General features: G+C 66.1%; 6 protein-coding genes across 6 annotated transcripts; 3 read left to right on the top strand and 3 right to left on the bottom strand.

Annotated features, from left to right (window-relative positions):
- Positions 1-1,107: 1,107 nt before the first annotated feature.
- On the bottom strand, positions 1,108-2,538 carry FA09DRAFT_312931 (E3 ubiquitin ligase SCF complex, Skp subunit). Its single transcript, XM_025740713.1, has 5 exons — positions 2,352-2,538; positions 2,104-2,168; positions 1,665-1,788; positions 1,428-1,606; positions 1,108-1,359 (listed from the first exon to the last, which is right to left on the bottom strand). The coding sequence occupies exons 1-5, from the start codon at positions 2,440-2,442 to the stop codon at positions 1,339-1,341; spliced, it is 480 nt and encodes a 159-aa protein (XP_025595147.1). The 5' UTR covers positions 2,443-2,538; the 3' UTR covers positions 1,108-1,338.
- A 424-nt stretch (positions 2,539-2,962) lies between these two features.
- On the top strand, positions 2,963-7,555 carry FA09DRAFT_326819 (hypothetical protein; the record flags this gene model as incomplete). Its single annotated transcript, XM_025741230.1, has 4 exons — positions 2,963-3,129; positions 3,190-3,357; positions 3,420-7,164; positions 7,223-7,555. The coding sequence occupies 4 exons, from the start codon at positions 2,963-2,965 to the stop codon at positions 7,553-7,555; spliced, it is 4,413 nt and encodes a 1,470-aa protein (XP_025595148.1).
- A 46-nt stretch (positions 7,556-7,601) lies between these two features.
- On the bottom strand, positions 7,602-10,804 carry FA09DRAFT_332534 (hypothetical protein). Its single transcript, XM_025743491.1, has 6 exons — positions 9,320-10,804; positions 8,920-9,265; positions 8,604-8,863; positions 8,293-8,545; positions 7,885-8,236; positions 7,602-7,831 (listed from the first exon to the last, which is right to left on the bottom strand). Exons 1-6 carry the CDS (start codon positions 10,666-10,668, stop codon positions 7,716-7,718), a joined length of 2,676 nt encoding a protein of 891 aa, XP_025595149.1. The 5' UTR covers positions 10,669-10,804; the 3' UTR covers positions 7,602-7,715.
- Positions 10,805-11,833: 1,029 nt separating this feature from the next.
- Positions 11,834-12,607, top strand: FA09DRAFT_332535 (hypothetical protein). The gene is made up of 3 exons (XM_025743492.1): positions 11,834-12,318; positions 12,377-12,450; positions 12,517-12,607. The coding sequence occupies exons 1-2, from the start codon at positions 11,844-11,846 to the stop codon at positions 12,421-12,423; spliced, it is 522 nt and encodes a 173-aa protein (XP_025595150.1). The 5' UTR covers positions 11,834-11,843; the 3' UTR covers positions 12,424-12,450; positions 12,517-12,607.
- A 419-nt stretch (positions 12,608-13,026) lies between these two features.
- Positions 13,027-14,280, bottom strand: FA09DRAFT_341597 (hypothetical protein; the record flags this gene model as incomplete). Its single annotated transcript, XM_025744468.1, has 9 exons — positions 13,027-13,062; positions 13,127-13,196; positions 13,259-13,360; positions 13,416-13,466; positions 13,535-13,562; positions 13,616-13,624; positions 13,678-13,957; positions 14,011-14,019; positions 14,071-14,280. 9 exons carry the CDS (start codon positions 14,278-14,280, stop codon positions 13,027-13,029), a joined length of 795 nt encoding a protein of 264 aa, XP_025595151.1.
- A 1,305-nt stretch (positions 14,281-15,585) lies between these two features.
- Positions 15,586-16,657, top strand: FA09DRAFT_341598 (putative FUN34-transmembrane protein; the record flags this gene model as incomplete). The annotated part of the gene is made up of 6 exons (XM_025744469.1): positions 15,586-15,697; positions 15,763-15,791; positions 15,852-15,894; positions 15,950-16,116; positions 16,174-16,427; positions 16,480-16,657. 6 exons carry the CDS (start codon positions 15,586-15,588, stop codon positions 16,655-16,657), a joined length of 783 nt encoding a protein of 260 aa, XP_025595152.1.
- Positions 16,658-16,747: the final 90 nt, after the last annotated feature.

The following is a 16,747-nucleotide window of genomic DNA, read 5'->3' on the forward strand; positions in this document are numbered from 1 at the left end:
TGGCAAGCGATGCAGCCGGGCGAGCCGCAGCCGTGCGAGGCGCGGGCGCAGGAGAGGCGAAGCGCGTGGGCGGCGTTGCGAAGCCGAGGCGAGACGCTGCCGCTGGCGTCGAGCCGGACAGGCGGGCAGGAGGCGCCGGCGACGGCGACGCAGACCTCGACGTCACAGCGCTCAGGGTCCGGATGTGCGCAGTCAGGTGCGGCTGCGAATGGCTCGCGCGTCAGCTGGTGCTCAGCCCGGGTCAGAGACGGACGAGCTTCTCACCGGGATGAACGGACGTGCGTGTGAGCGTGCGTACATCATGGCGAGCGTTTGCACAGGTGGACCAGGTATGACAGGGTGAAGAAGGAAGAAGGAGCGTCGGTCAGCCAGGGGCGAGCGAAGGTGACAGTAGACTCGAGTGACCCGCTCCTCTGCGCACCATCGCGCACGAGCCAGCACACGAGAGGGACATGCACGGATGCACGGCACCAGCACAGCTTCCGCTGACCACCTCGATCGATCCCCGGCCAGAGAGTCGATGCCCGAGCGACCTGCGCGAAGATGTGTGCGTCCTCAGGGGTCACCGCCGCGCGTGGAGCACACGCTACGGCATCGCGGGCACGGCCCGCCGCGCGCTGCCGCGCGCCGCCTGCCGCTGTGGTGGTGCGTCTCTGGAGGCGTCAGCCGCCTATCACGCGAAGGCCTACTCCTGCACTTTGACGGCCTGGCCGGGCAGATGAGCGCGAGCACATCACCTGTCCGCAATTCAGCCGGATAACATCCAAAGGGACAGCCGGCAGAGTCGTGACGGGCGACATTGAGGGGCCGCATGGCACTGCCGCCGTGCGAAGATCTACCCCACGCAATCAGCAGCGGCGGGCCGCAACTCGTCCTTAAGACAGTCAATCGAATGCCGCCGTCGTCTCGCCGACTGCCCCCCTCACCTCGCACCGAGAGCATCGGTGCCTGGAGCTACGGCCCGCCGCACGCTAGAAGGCAGCTCAGCTCCGGCACTCTCACTCGGCTGCCGCCGATGCGAAGACACTGAAGCACCGTTGGAGACGAGGCAGGGCAGCAGTCACAGCACACGGCGTAGAGCTGAATGAAGATGACTTGCAGACGCACGGCCGCTGCGCGCGAGCAGTGGCTGGGCGTGAGCCGCAGCGGCAAGGATGGTGATACAAGGCAGCCGGGCCATGCCTGGCGCGGCGGGCGGGCGGTGCGTGGAATGATCGATGATGCGGTCGAAAGGGACATGGCCGGGACTGGGGCAGACGGGACGGGCGTGACAGGGATTTTGCACAGCAGAGTGGGTGCGCTGGCACCTGCTTGCGTACGGCGAGAGAGAGAAGGCGCTCAGCGCTCCTCGGCCCATTCCTGGCGGCGGGAAGCAGTGTGAGCTCTCGGTTGGTGCACAGACCAGAGGCTCGCGCCGCGGCACTCACGTTCTCCTTGCGGATCTGCGCCTCCTCCTCGGGCGTAAAGTCGTTCTGGATGTTGAAGAGCTTGCGGATCTCCTCGGGCGTCTTGCCCTTGATCATGTTGGCCACCGTCTTGCAGCCGACGTCCAGCAGCGGCTTGATGTCGAGGTAGTTGGCCGCGAGGATGATCTCGAACAGCATCTCTGCGAGCCATGCGGGGTCAGCACAGGCGTGCACACGCATTTCACGAGGTGCACGCACCCTGGTCCACCTGGATGAACTTGGCATCCCACTCGGAGATGTCCGTCGTGCGCTTGCGCGACTCCTCAGCGTCGTCGGCCGGCGGCGGCGCATCGGCGCGGTGGTGCGAGCAGTACTCCAGAACCTGCAGGGGCGTGTCAGTCTCGCTGCTCCTCTCATGGACATAGGGATGCCATGCCCGTGCGCAGCCCGGGGCCGTCATCACGAGCGGGCGCGCGGTAAAAAGCCATGGGCGTAGCCGGCAGGCGGCGATGAAGGCAGCGCATTGGGACCTTCTGCTGTGCAGCACACATCGCTGTCGTTCTCGCCTCTGCTCGCCACGGGCAACCTGGACGGCCTGGCACTCTCGCGACCCTCATGCTGCCCGTCGTGCCGCTGTGCCTCGCACTCCCTACAGCCCCCACCTTCTGCTCCGTCCCCGTGGCGCAGCCTGACTCACCTTCTTCAGCACATTGGCCGAGACATTCACCAGCGGGATGGGCATGTCCTCGCCCTCGGACAGGTCTGCGAAGGAGCATGAGCTGAGTCCAGGGCCACAGGTGCGATCATGTAGCGATTCAGCAGCTCGTTGCGCCTCAGGTTGCACCGCCGCCAAGCATGCATACCGCAGTCACGCACACAACGGCTACTTCCCAATTTCATGCGCCATCTCGCAGCCTCAAGTCCTGCGCAGGCATGGCGACTCACCCTCCATCATGTTCTTGATGAGCGTGGAGCGCTCAGCGACGTCCTTCTCGACGGTGAACTGCTCATTGTCGGACGTGGAGAGGACGACCATGGCGAGCGACGGAGCGGGGTGGGGCGCGGTGCTTTGATCTACGAAGGCAGGCGAGCTGAAGGTGTGCGGTGCAGTGCGAGCGAGCGAGGTGGAGTGGAGGGAGACGTGGAGAGCAGGCTGAGGGTCTGGCGCACTGGCCACGACGGCGCCCACGTACGACGCCAGCACAACGGAGTCGCACGCTGAGCCGCGCTTGGCGGGCGGCGGCGCCAGGCCGGCCGTCAGCGCTTTGGGCTGGGCCGCGCGACGCGACGGCCGTCGCACGTGACGCGCCATCCCGTCTCACCATCCGCCATTCCTATCCCATCACAACCCCTCTCGATACCCGCTCGCGCACCCGCTTCCCGGCTGCGCAGTTTCAGCTGCATTGGTGACTGCTGGCGTATCTCTGTCAAACGAACAGTTCGCCGACAGACCCAGCTCGCGAGCTCGTCGCCCACCGGCGCGCCGCGCATCGCATCAGCACGGCCCAAGGGTCACTGCAGCCGCGCCCATCGCTGCACCTGGGAGCGCCGCTAAGATGCCGTCCGCGACGTCGAGCTCGGCACACCTGCCGACCAGCAGCTCGGGCATCGGCACGAGCACGCGTGCGAGCGCTGCCAGCGCTTCTGCCGAGGCCAGCTCGTCGCGCGTCACGCTTGATGAGCTGCGGCGCCGGCGGGTGCACGAGCGGGAGGAGGAGACCCGGTGAGTCGTTGATCTGACCTCTCCAGTGCTATGTATAGATCGGCTGACGAGCTTGTCCAGGGCCCTGACAAGCTCGCATGCGCTGGACTTGCACGAGCTGCACTTTCTCCTGACGCGTCGGACGCAGCTCGAGGAGATCGGCTCGCCGGCACATCCGCCGGTGTCTGCCGAGCTGCCCGAGCCAGATGCGACAGCAACTGCGTTTCTGAAGGAGTGGCAGCTTCGCAAGTGAGTATGCAGTAGGTACAGCTGGCTTCGGGCGGATCGCTGACGGAGCGATGTGTCTCAAGGGGCGGCAAGAGCATCATGGAGCTCGACGTGCCACCCATGCCGGCCGTGCCTCCACTACCAACGGCCTCGGCAGTCGAGAAGCCGCGACTCGCTCGCACACGCACAGACAACTCAGCGCAGCCGCCATCTGCTCCTGGGACGGCGCCGTCCACGCCGCGCCCGCTCAGTCCGGCCAAGGCCAGCGCCACGAGCCCGAAGAAGCCGGCAGTCAGCCCGGCGAAGGCCGCAGCTGCGAGCGCAGCCGCGGGCCCCAGCTCGCTCAGTGGTGAGGCGGCCAGTGCCGCAGGTGCAAGCGCTTTGATGCCGCCACCTCCTGCGAAAGTCAGCAAAGCGCCTGTAGCGGCTGCTACTCCGGCGTCCTCTCCGCTGAAGCCGGCAGCTGGTTCTGCTGCGTCAGCAGCCGATGCTGCCGCCCCTTCTGCCGCTGCGTCTCCAGAGAAGCGATCGCTTTCCGCGGCCGATGCTGCTGCCGAGCAGCGCGCAAGCAAGCAGCCAAAGACGACTGAAGCTCCGAAGACCCCGGCAAGCGTCGCACCGGCGCCGGTGGCCTCGGCGACGCAATCGCAGTCTCAGACGCAGACTCAGGACGAGAGCCAGGGAACGGCAGCAGACACGCAGGCGACGGCCGTCACCGTCCCGTCCGCTGGCTCGCAGTCGCAGAGCCAGCCGCTCAAGTCGCCGAAGAAGGAGCCGGAGGAGGAGGTCCGCGCGCCATCGGTGTCCGCCTCTTCCCCTGCTCCCGCGCGCGCAGCTCCAGCATCGTCTCCCACTCTCGACCGGAAGCCCGATTCGAGCGCTCCGTCGTCTGATGCTGCTCTGCCGCCGCTGCACCCGACACTGCAGCAGCTTGCGCCGAACCCGCTCGCTGTCACCTACGCGTCCTCGCTGCGCCCGCTGCCGCCAGACCCGTTCCGTCGCTTCACTGGCGTCGGCGTGGCGGGCGGCGCCATCCATCATCGCGGCCCGCGACGAGCGCAGCAGGCGCAGCCGCCGCGCTTTGGCGTGCCGCCTCCTGCTGGGCCGGCCGGAGCAGGGCCAGCAGACCTGAAGCGCTGGGCAGTCAGGGCAACGGCGAGCCCGACAGCTGGCCTCGTCGGCAAGGCCGACAAGTGTCTCAGCACGACAGACTGGAAGGCTGCCTTTGCAGAGAAGCGCTTCGTGCGCGCGATGGAGCGCATCGACAAGCTCAAGGAGAAGGGCGAGTGGAGCTTCCGCCAGCCGAAGAAGCAGAAGGGACCCGTCGTCAAGAAGGCGCAGTGGGACCACCTGCTCGAGGAGATGCGCTGGATGCAGACGGACTTCCGCGAAGAGCGGCGCTGGAAGCTGTCGGTTGCGCACGCCCTCGTTCACGCCGTCAAGGACTTTTGGCGCGCCTCGCCCGCTGCTCGGCGCGCAATGTGCGTGCGTCGGCGGCTCCCGCCGTCTGCTCTGCCCGATGCGCACACTTCTGCGGCCAACGGCGTCAAGCTCGAGCAGGGCGTCGACGTCGAGATGCAGGATGCAGTCTCTGCAGCGCCAAATGGAGACGCGTCATCGCAGGCGGACGTCGCTCTGGACGCGGACGCAGATGCTGAGGCAGATGCCGACGCTGATGCGGACGCCGATGCTGATGCTGATGCGGACGCAGACGCAGACGCAGAGGGCGAAGAATACGACGCTGATGCAGATGCAGAGGCGGACGATGTGGACCGCTCGCTGGCGCTGGACGACAGCCGGGCCGCGCCTCTACCCCCGATCCAGGTCGTCAAGGAGCCGCTGCCTCCGCCCGGGCCCATGCCTGTGCTGGCCGCGCCGCCGCCGGCCGCAGCGGCCGACATCTCGGTGCTAGTCGATGGCGAAGCTGTCGCGAGCGGAGTGCGGCCGGAAGCGCCGGGCCGTGACGACACGCTCCTGCCGCAGGCGCTCGCCGCCACGCTGCGCCTGCCGGTCTTCAACGCCAGCACGTCTGCAACGGTCGTCTCCGCGTCGGTGCTGCTGGACGCCGCCGCTGAGAGCCTGGCCAAGCAGGGCGTCGAAGTGCCGGAAGGCATCGACCTCGACGAGATCTCGTTCCACACGCTCTTCCCCGAGTTGCCGCTGTACGACGCGCCGACTGAGCCGGAGGCGAGCGGCAAGAGCGAGCGCCGCTGGGACGACGGCAGTCTCAACGCGGCGCCGCGGCTGACGCATGTTAGCCGCCTGCTTGACTCGAAGCCGCTGCTCGTCTCCACGCTGCAGCCAGCAAAGAACCGCGCCATGGGCCAGTGGCGCGAGGACAGCGACTGGCACATCGCCGCCGAGCTGGCCGACCCGTCGAAGGGCGTCAGTGCCGACCAGCTCGACGCGCCGCTGCAGCCCGGCTCGCTGCTCTTCACGCGCAAGAGCAACAAACCGTCGCGCGAGGCGCCGCACGTCTCGACTGTGCCTGCTGCTCCGGCAAATCCCGACGTGCGCGCTGCGCAGTTCCTCTGGGGCAGCGAGGAGGACGAGTACCTGGGCGCCCTCGTGCGCCAATACGGTACGCACTGGGCGCTGATCTCTGATCTGTTCAACTCGACGCGCCTCACCGTCCCGACGGATCGCCGCGAAGCCTGGGACTGCTACGACCGCTGGCAGCGCATCCAGAAGGCTGCCGAGGATGGCAAGCCTCCACCGGGCCCGCCAACGCTGCCGTCCGTGGCCGAGGCTGCGCAAGCAGCCGCTGCTGCTGCGGGCGCTGCGGCAGGCACTGGCGATGGAGCAGCTGCCGCGTCCTCCGCCGCTCTGGCTGCCGCCTCCAGCTCGCTTGCGGCGAAGCGTGAGCGCCTGACAAAGAAGCTCGGGCAGAAATACGACGGCTCGCGCAAGAAGATGCGGCACGTCAACATCGTCGAGGTGATGCGCAAGTGCAGCAAGCGTCGCGACGCCCAAGCCAAGCCGACGGCCGCGCAGGCCGCGCGCAAGGTCAACCTGCAGTCGCACGAGACGCACTCGCAGATCAAGCCTGGCCCGGCGCTGACGCCACAGCAGCTCAGCACGCTCAAGGCCGAGCGCGACGAGACGAGCTTCCGGCAGTACTATGCCTTCCAGCAACAGCGCGAGCAACAGCGTCTCGAGGCGCAGCGCAACGCCGCGCAGCAGCAGGCTGCTCTGCAGGCACAGCAGAACCAGCAGCAACAGCAGCAGCAAGCGCAGCAGCAGCAACAGGCGCAGCAGCAGCAAGCCCAGCAGGCTCAGCAACAGCAGCAGCAGCAGCAAGCGCAGGCTCAGGCCCAAGCGCAGGCACAGGCACAGGCGCGTGCTCGAGCTGCTGGCCAGCCCCAAGGCCAGATGGGCGCACAGGGCGCTCAGCAAGCAGCGCGCGGTCCGATACCCTCGCAGCTCCAGCAGCCCGCTCGTCCGCAGTCGCCAATGCCTCGTGCTCAACAGCCTGGCCAGCCGCAACAGCAGCAGCAGGCGCCGCAGCCGCAGCAGCAGCAGCAGAACATGGCCACCGGCTCGCCGAGCATCGCTGCAGCGCGGACAAATACGAGCCAGGCGCCGATGCAGCAAGGCCAGATGTACCGAGCGCCAAATGCCGCTGGGCAGTTCCCGCAGGGCCAAGCAGGCGCTCAAGCTGCTCGTCAGCAAGCCGCCGGCTCGCGGCCCGGGACCGCTACGGCTCCGGCGCAGGGCATGGTCGTTCCGCCCGGCACCACGCCGCAGCAGAACCAGGCGCTGCTCGCCTTGCAGGCCAGCTTGACACAGAGCCTGGCGAGCACCAACTCGAACATCACCCAGGAGCAGGTGCGTCATCGAAGCGCTGTGCTGCTGCGCTTTTCTTTGCTGACTCTCCTTCTCTCAGATCAACTCGCTCGCCGCGCAGCTCTGGCGCAACCAGGCCGCAGCAGCCGCCGTGCAGGCTGCCGTTCCGGCTGGCTCTCAGCCGCAGATGCAGCAGCAACAGCAGCAGCCGCTCCAGCAGCAGCAGCGTCGTCCGGCGCCGCAGCAACAGGCACAGGGACAACAGCGCCCACAGGCTCGTCCGCAGGTGCCCGGCCAGCCGCAGCAGGCGCAGCAGCAACAGCAGGCGCAGGCGCAACAGGCAGCTCGACCTGCAGGCGCCCAGCCGTTGCAAGCGGCACCTGGCGCAGGTCAGAATACGGCCGCGCCAGGCGGGCAGCAGGCCAGGCGATGAGGCCGACTCGCTTGTGTGGCCCGCCGCTCGATGGGCCCTCTGGAGGACGTGTACGGGAACAATGTCATCTCACTCGCATCGGTCCAAGTGGCACTGAGACGCAGGCTGTGTCGTGTTGTACAGATGCAGGGCGAAGGGTATCGACGGGCACGCGCGCAGGTCATGCCAGCGGATTGTCGAAGAGCCCGGACGTCCCGTGAAGGTCGCCGCGGTCTGCTCGAGCAACGGTACTGCTCCAGTCGGGGATGGCCGGCGGCAGCCAGTGGACCGAAGACCCTGCAAGCTGGTGTCAGCATCATGCTCGGCTACAAGACGTGGGCTTCACGTACAGAAATCAGGGTCGAGCAGGTAGTCCATCGGCAGACCCGACGTGGCGCCGACCTGCATCTGCTGCTCCTGCAGCGCATTCGACGTGACGCCTGCTGCTGCGTCGAGCAGCATGTCGGAGGTCGTGTCGCCGCCACTTGGCGAGAGGAGTCGCAAGATGCCGCCGTTGCGGAACCAGGCCGGCGTCGTCGTGCCGCTGGCCGCGCGCTCCTTGCGCGATGCCAGGAGTGAGCGTAGGAAAGAGGCGTGCAGAGCGGGAGCATGCGCCGGCGAGATCGAGACCTCCTCGAGCATCGCGGCGACCTGCTCGACGATGCTGACCGCGCGGCGACCATTGCCGAAGTGTGCGAAAGCCTGAAGCAACAGCATGTGAGCGGTGCAAGGTGCCACGGGTTGCCACGCCGCCTCACGGGCTGGGTGAGCTTGAGCAGAAAGACGCAGGAGTACGAGGCCATGACGAGCTGCGTGTTCGGCGACCAGCGGAACACCGGCCGCATGCCCGCCAGGACGTGCGTCGTGAACTTCTCCGCGGCGTTCCAGCAGCGATGGTAGACTGTGACAGCGCGATGAGCAGTAAATGCGCCGATGCTGCGCTTGCACGCACAGTTTTCGAGCTTGAGCACCGTGTCGTCGGGCTCCTGCATGGCCAATTGCAGGCCGAAGCTGTCGACGGCGGTGAGCATCTCGGATGTAGCGCGTGCGCACTCTGTCTCTTGCGCACCTGTTTAGCTGCAGACGGGCGTGCTCTAGCCGGATCGGCCACTGCTTGCGGAGCGACTGCAGCATGCGCTCGTCGAAGTTGTCTGCCCTGGCCGGCGCGGGCTCTGCGCTGCTCGGCTCGGAGAAGAAGCCATATGCGCTCCAGCGCTCGGCCCACTCGTCGAGCTGCTGGTTGAAGCGCGGCAGTGCTGCTGAAATCGAGGCATCTGATCGTTCTTGCGGGCCGTTGATGTGCGACGACAGCCACTCGAGCTGCCGCGTCTGGGGCGAGAGGGCTTGATTAGCTGCTGCGTTCGGGCCTGGGCGCAAAAACTCACGAGGATCGTCTGCAACTCGACGAACGAGGCGACTCCCTTGTCCCACGGTTTGTTGCCCGGGTGGAAGCCCCAGGTCCCAGCTGCACGACTCAGCTGCCCGGCGCCGGCAGCGCCCGCATTGGGCTTGCCAAGCTGCGCACTGAGCGAGCGATCGACGCTGAAGGCGCAGAACCAGGCGCGCTGCCGGTTCACGGCGTCCCACGAATCGGTGCTCGGGCTCGCACAGAGCGCCTCGCGGTGCAGGCCAAGGTCGTTGGCAATGCGCATCGCCAAGCCGACGAAGAGGTAGCTCGTGTTGAGCTCAAATTGTCGCGACGGAAGCCCCCACATCGAGAGCAGAAGCAGTCTGCACCGGAGCATCAGCATTTGCGCCTGTTCGCGGCCGAGTACGGCTGCTCACCCCTGCACGGTTTCGACGCTCTTATGGCCCTTGACGATGCTGGTCGCGACCATCTCGTCGGCCACCTCCTTGCACTGATCATGCACCTTTGAGCCCCTCACGTAGATGCTAGCGACCGCGCAGATTGCTAGATAGAGTATCGGAGAGCGTCCGATGACGAAGTGCGGGTCGCCGTGCCTACACGGGTCTCCGTCTAGCACGAGGAGATGTTGCGCACACTTGTCAAAGTACAGCGCGAAGAGGGCTCGAGCGGCGGCGAGCGGCACGACGGCCAGTGCGCGATTGCGCTCGCCTTTGCCGGTGCTAGGCTCGGCCCGCTGCGGCGGCGCGTGCGTGTTCAGCGCTGCCTCGGCAAGCACGCCGATAGGATGTAGCTGACTGTCCACGCCCGCTCGGCGTGTGCTCGTTGAAGATATCGCGGGCGAAGGGAGCGATGCAGCGAAAGATGTCGTTTCGATCCGATGTGATTGGCTAGCCCTCGAGGCTGTGGCGCCCATCGGCTCGCTTTGTGCCTGGCTCCAGTCGTGCTGCAGTCTGCTTGAGCTCGGCTGATGCGTTGATGCAGAGGTCACGTCCGGCAGCGGCGCGTAGCGTGGCAGCGCATCGCGCGCCTGCATCTGACTCACCACGCCGGCAAGGTGGCTCACGCTGCGCTCGAGTGTCGCGATGCGGCCTCGCATCTCTTGCTGCTCGGCGTGCACGCTGCTCGCAGTGCTCGCCGCTGCTGGCATATGATCGGCGCTGAAGACGAACGACGGCTGGTCCATCGACACCTTGACCGAGCCGCTGCCCGAAGGCTGAGCGCCGGGCCATCCGCTCGTCCCCACTGGATTGGGCTGGCCCACCATGTGCATCTCTCCAGCCTTGGCGAGATACGTCAGGCCTTCGTCCCGTGCCTTTCTCTCCGCCTCCCGCCGCTTGCGCTTGGCCTTTCTCCCGCCCTCAAAGACGCACGTTCCCGGCCGCCTCAGCCGCAGGCACCTGGCGCACGGCGCGAGCGCTCTGGGCCCGACGCCGGGGCCTGGCGTCGTAGCAGGCACGCAGCGCATCTTCAGCCGGCGGCATGCCGTGCACGCCTCGGAGCTGCGCTTGCGCTTCTGCTTCTGCTTGGGCCCGTCCTCGAGGCGCGTGCTCGACGACGCAGACGCCTGCGAGTCGGACTCGTCGGCATCGTCGTCGTCGCCGTCCGACTCGCCCTCGTCTGAGTCATCGCTGCGCACCGAGGACTTGCTGAGTCCGGACACTGATGGCTTCTCGCTCGCTCGGCCGGCCGGCAGAGCGAAGGAAGAGCCTGCGGTCGAGCTGCCCGGCCGGGCGCTGGCGCCCGGGCGCGGGTGCTGCTCTGCCATGCGGCTGCCGGATGGCGGACGTGCTGAGCGCGTGCGCCGCTCCGCAGCACGAACGGCAGCTGCTGGAGGTCGAGATCGTCTGCGAGTGCGGTGGGAGAGTGTGGAGCGCCGGCTGAGCGACGAGCATCAACGAATGTGGTGCGGAGCGAAGTGCGGGGTAGCGCCTGGTCCGGCCCAGCGCACCCGCCGGCCCGGCTCGCGAAATCAAGAGCCGGTCCTGCTCCCACGCAAAGCGCTTGGAGCACGCCGCTGTGCGCACGCTCCAGCACCACGCATGCGCGCGCTGTGAGCGCCTACTCGAGCTGGAGGAGACCTTGCGAAGCAGGTATGTTGCTCAAAATCAAACAGCGGAAGAGATTAGCGCGAGAGATGCGTTGCGCCTCGACGCGGACGCGGGCAGGCGGCGCCACCTGTGATGTGACGCCGCACACAACTCGTCACACTCACACGACGCGACGTGCACATCCCTGGACACGACGACGCCGCAATCTCGACATCAACACGCGCACGTACAGCGTCTCAATCAGCCTCGAGTGGCTCGGCGCCGCCCGCCGCGCCAGCTCGGCAGCCGGTGAGCTGCGCACGTGGTGAGCCGAGGCGCAAACGATAGCTTCGGTCAGCGCTGGCCGCAGAGACCCTGCCTTCGCTCCACCATCGCCCATCTCCAGCCCCGTCGTACTGCCGTCAACGCGTCCCGCCGCTCGCCACTTCACATCCCTCTGCGGCCTGTCTCTTCTCGTGCGCCTGAGAGGCTCACTCTACGCTCCGCTTGCCGCGCCGGCCCGCTCGCTCTCTCGCCCATCAGCTCGTCATCCTCAACACCCAGGCCTCGTCGCGACTGACCAGTCGTCCGTCCGCCTCGAGTGCAGCGTCATTTGCGCAGCATCTTCGATAAGTGACGAAGCCACCTTTGCGTGAGTCTTCTTGCAGCGCCGGACCTGTCTCGTGTCGTCGCCACTGCACACTTGCCCGATCCTGGACTGACATTCCCCGTGCACGACTGGTATGAAGCTAGGCTGCACCGGCTTCGCTCCCACCTCGTCATCGCACTCGCCGCTCCGGCACTCTCTTCGGCCGTTATGTCAACTGTGCTACTCGATCACCTCAAGACGGTGGGCAACTCGGTGTCGCCGCCGGTCCTCAAGGCCGAGCTCGCCCGCAGCGTCGACCTACTCATGAAGCAGTTCTACGGCGTGTGCGTCTTCCAGAGCAACGAGCGCGCCCAGTCCTGGATGGCTGTGTGCCAGGACGCATACTACGCTCTCCAACTTCCTAACGAGGATGCAGTGTTTCACTTGCGCGAGTCTCGCAAGTTCCACGGAGATGCTGCCGCGCTGCTCACCCGCAACAAGCGTCTTGCCGTGCTTGCCGAGGAACCGGCCCAGTACGCTGCAGACTGGCCTCGCGAGCAGGCAAGCAAGGAGATGCTGCTTCAGCTGGGTCTGGCCGAGATCCGCTTCAAGAGGCAGGCAGAGCTGCTTGGTGAGCCGCTGCGCAACTTCGAGGCGATCGCCAACATGAACAAGCGCCGTGAGGCTCTTGAGAAGAGCCTCGAGGATCTCGAGCCTCAGCCGCCGCTCGCTCAGCCAAACATGGGCAAGGGAGCTGCCAAGGAGGCTGCGGGCCCGAACCCTTTTATCAAGCCTGAAGGCGAGTCAGAAGTGGGTTCTGCCTCGCACTGTGAGACTTGCTCACAGTACTCTTACAGACGCCGGAGCAGGCCCTAGCAGCGAGAAGCGCAAGCGCCTCAGCTGAACCAGCGCAGGGCTCGCACAGGCCAAGGTGAGACTGTGTGCAGTAACTCCCCCTTTCTTGTCTCCGCTGACACCAGGCCTCCTCCTTGCGCAGCGCTCGTGATGCACGCCGCGGTGTCAAGTCCGGCCATTCAGCAATCCACTCCAGCCCTAGCCCATCTTGCCGTCTCCGTTTCTCGTCCGACTCGCATCTCATGTCTCTCCCCATAACGACTGAATACTTCTCTTCTCACCCCTCTGTGGCGTGCTCGTGCAAGTCCGAGCGAACAAGCCCTCGGCCACACCTTGGTGCAACCACGCTGACGCCACCGCGCCACGGGTGCATCGCACAGGGAGTCTACGTGACAGAGCGCAGGTTCATCTGCCGGCGGAAAGCCTCTTCGTACGTCCTACTCAATCTGACCGGAGGGGAGACCACGAAGCAGCCTTTCGCCGGCTGCGGGCTGCGCATGAGCCATGCCGCACTTCGGAACGCCGCCGCTGTGGTGCCTTTCAGATCACCGCATCGTGTCGCAGCAGATCCTCGCGAGTCATACATTCACGTCTCCACCACAGAAAGCGGCGCTCTCGCCAGAGTCAGACAGTAGCAAGCGCAGCGAGGCGCTCAGTAGTCGTCCGAACGCGGCAGCGGCAGCACCGGCTGAGGGAAGCAAAAGCGCGTCAGCTACAGCTCGAGGCGCAGACAGGCCGTTTGCTTTGCTCACCACCGGGATGCCCTCCTCCTGGTTCATGATGGCAGCCGCCAGATACCAGAGGACGATGCCGACGATGATGCTGCGGGGTGAAGGCTTGACTCAGCCTCGTGAGCGTGCTCTGCCTATGTCAGGTCAACTTACAACAGCGCGCCGGCGGCCTTCTGCAGGGCGATCTGCGGCCCACCGTTGCTGCCGAATTGCAGGAAGTTCACGCCGAGAAGGATCAAGGCGATGATGATTTGACTGGGCGAGGCAGAGGAGTGAGCAAGACCTCGCTCGTCGAAAGCAGAACACGCACAGGGCACCGCCGGAGATGGGCACGGCAGTCTTGAAAGAGGCCATGTAGACGCTGCAGAAACGCATGGGCGTCAGCGTCGGCACAAGGTTAGGTTGAGCAAGGCGCTGCATGCCGCTCACAAGAACACCGGGATCATGGCGCAGAAGACTGGTATGCGGGATCAGTATGGCACGAGTGGCCGCACTTGAGCTGTGTCTCACAAAGGAGCGCTGTGGGCAAGATAGCATCAGCGCTTGGGACTAGAGCAGCCGACGCGTCTCACATAGTGCAGAGTAGAGGCTGACGACGCCCGGCAGCAGCTGGCCGCCGGCGGCCTCGATGTAGGCGTTCTGAATACCCGTCCAAGGCAAGAAGACGATCGACAGGCCCGAGATCAGGCCTCCGAAACAGCCGCCGAGCGTGGCTGCAAAGGTGTTGCCCTCGGCGAACGCGAAGCAGCAGGCGATGAACAGGCCCGCTCCGCCGAGAGGCAGGCCCGTCATGACCGAGATGTTGAGCTGCGTGAGGCCTCTGACTCCCACGAGGATCAGGCCGAGGAACAGCTGCACGCGAGAATGAGTCGCTGCCAGCACGGAAGGGTAGCTTATACACTCACGACATGCGTCTGGATAGCGAGGTCAGCACAGAGCTACACGCGTGAAGCACTGTCACTCACGCCGATGCCAAGCAGCACGAGCGGCAGCGGATTTCCGATCCGCCGGTGGTAAGTAGGCAGACCAGGCTGCGACGTATCGATCGGGTGGCCGCCGTTGGTGTGGAGGCGAGTGAAGCGGTGGTTCCCGCTGCGGACGTGCTCGAGCCTGTTCGGGTCGGGCGCAAGGCCCATCTGCTCCTTGAAGCTCGGCTGGCGGTAGGGCTGCGACATGTCGTAGATATGAGAGGGGGCAAGAGAGGGTGAGCAGGGATGCGGCGGCGGGCCCGCGCCGTGCGATTGTGCTTTTGAGGCATTGACACTCAGGAGCCACGACACAGGACATCTGCTCTGGCGAGCGCATCACGACTTGGCTGACAGCGCCGCAGCTTGACCGGCAGCATGCAGGTCTGCGTGCGAAAGTATCGTCCCCACAAGCTGCGCTCAGCCGAACAGCGGCTGTGCACTGCCGTTTATCGCTCCTCGCACAGCTGCGGGGTTCGCCGTCGGCCGGACTCGACGGGTGCTGCAGTGCGACAGGCGCGCTCAGGGTGCAACCGGCTGAACGCTGAGGTCGTCCAGCCGGCTCGTCGAGCAACTCTCCCGAATCCGTCGAGCCGTGCCTGCATGCCGCCGGCGCCTCCAGCGGCGCTTCTGGTCGCCAAGCCGCCAGTGCTCTAGCGCGTGCACGAGCCTCGAACGGCGGAGAGTGGGCAGCAGAAGTAGCACTCCTTGTGCCATAGCAGCAGCAGTAGCGTCGTGCTGCACTCCGAATAAGGCCCCCGCGCCCGCGCGTTGGCCGGTGTCCTGCACTGCGAGACGGGAGCGGGGTATGGTGGCCGGGAAGAGCGCCAGCCGGCTCGGCGCGCACGACAAGCGGGCGTCCCACGCGTGCGGCGGGCGGCGCAAGAACGCAAGCAGCGGATCTCGCGTGTCGCGGCAAGCGCCGCATAAAATCTGGGGTTAGGCCCGCACTCTAGTGACCTTGAGCCACCGACCCCCGCACCTCCTGCATGCTGCTCCAGGGCCGGATCAGCGCAGGGGCTCTCCCGTCGGCTCCCTGCCGCTCTGCAGCACGCAGCTGAGGTCGCAGGCCTTTGCTGCAGAACGTCTGATCTGCACGATGGCACGTCGCGCGCAAGGCACAGCAGCTTCTATGCGGGGCCCCGCACTTCGCGCTTGGCCATGCCACCCGGCTGCACGTCCGGCTAAGGGCGCCTCAAGCGTGCAGCCGGTCGCCGTCCCAGCGCTCGGATGCGGGTCCAGCATTTGCTGCTGGGCGCTGTGCACCATCTCGACATCGTGCTGCTGGGCTGCTGTGCCGGATCGCGACACAGAGCGACCTCTGCGAAGGCGCCGCCATCGCGCCTAATCCGGTCTGGGCGAAAGCGGGTCGAGAGGCAAGCCGTTTGGAAGAGCATCTCGCGGCAACTCAGCGCTACATATAGCGAGATTGATCCGTGGGCCCCCCTCCCATGCTTCGATCTCTGCTTCGCTCTCCTCGATTATTCTTCGCCCTCTGCTCAGCGCCTCAACGCCATGTCGCTCCTCACTCAGCCCGCACCTGCACCTGCGCTGGATCGCAACAGCCAGAACTCGCGCGAGAAGGAAGGGCCCGTGGGCTACCAGCCCGTACAGGAGCCGTACCGCAGTGAGTGTCGCAGCGGCGGATTGGCTCTGCCAGAACGCTTCACTGATGGGTATCCGCTGCGACAGCCCACAGCGGCCACATCGCCAATGACGACGTGAGAGACACAGCGAGCGGGAGGTTATGATTTGCGGCTGATCATGGTTCTGCCTCGTAGCTGATTGCGGTCGCCTCGAGCCACCGGCGCATCGCCAACCCTGGTGGGTCCGCGTCCAGACCTGCATCTGCCGCACAAAGCTGACCATGCCCTCGCAGTGCCCATGGCGATGTACGGCTTTGGCACGACGCTGCTCCTCTACTCGCTGTACAATCTGCACGTCGCCGGCGTGCAGACGCCCAACGCCATCGTCTCGGTGGCCATCTGCTTTGGCGGCTTCACCCAGGTGCTCGCCGGCCTCTGGGAGTTCGTCAGCGGCAACACGGTGCGTCGCCGCGACTGCCTCGAAGTGCAAGATCAGGGGCGCTGACGCCTTGACCAGTTCGGTGCCACTCTGTTCGTGTCCTATGGCTGTTTCTGGTGGGGCATCGCCACGCTCTTCGTCCCGTTCTTCGGTCTCACCGGCACGTACGACGGCGTGCCGAATATCTACTCGCCTCAGGGCCTGGGCGCGACGGAGACCGCTGATGCGTTCGGCCTCTACCTCTTCGTCTGGATGGGCATCACTCTGGTCTTCCTCTTCTCTTCGCTGCGCTCGAGCGTCGCCATGATCGCTTTCTTGGCGCTCCTCACCGTGTGAGTAGATTTTCGGGCACCAATATGCTCCCTCGCTAACCTTCGCGCGCAGCACGCTGGGCCTCCTCGGCGGCTACCAGTACATGCAGATGGCGAGCCTCGAGCGTGCTGGAGGTGCTGTCGGCTGTGTCACCGCCTTTGCGGCGTACTGGTGCGGATCCTCTAGCTTCTTCACCCCCCGTACTACGTACTTTCAGCTGCCTGTGGGCGACCTGAGCCTCAAGGATTAGCTCTGCCGGCGTCGTCGGCCGCTCTGTCTTCACGTAGGGGGTGTCGCGGGCGCGGCGCTCCTGTGGGACGCGCCGAACCACCACGGTCTC

This window comes from Tilletiopsis washingtonensis (genome assembly GCF_003144115.1).
Source record: "Tilletiopsis washingtonensis strain MCA 4186 unplaced genomic scaffold FA09scaffold_26, whole genome shotgun sequence".
Classification (NCBI taxonomy): Eukaryota; Fungi; Basidiomycota; class Exobasidiomycetes; order Entylomatales; genus Tilletiopsis; species Tilletiopsis washingtonensis.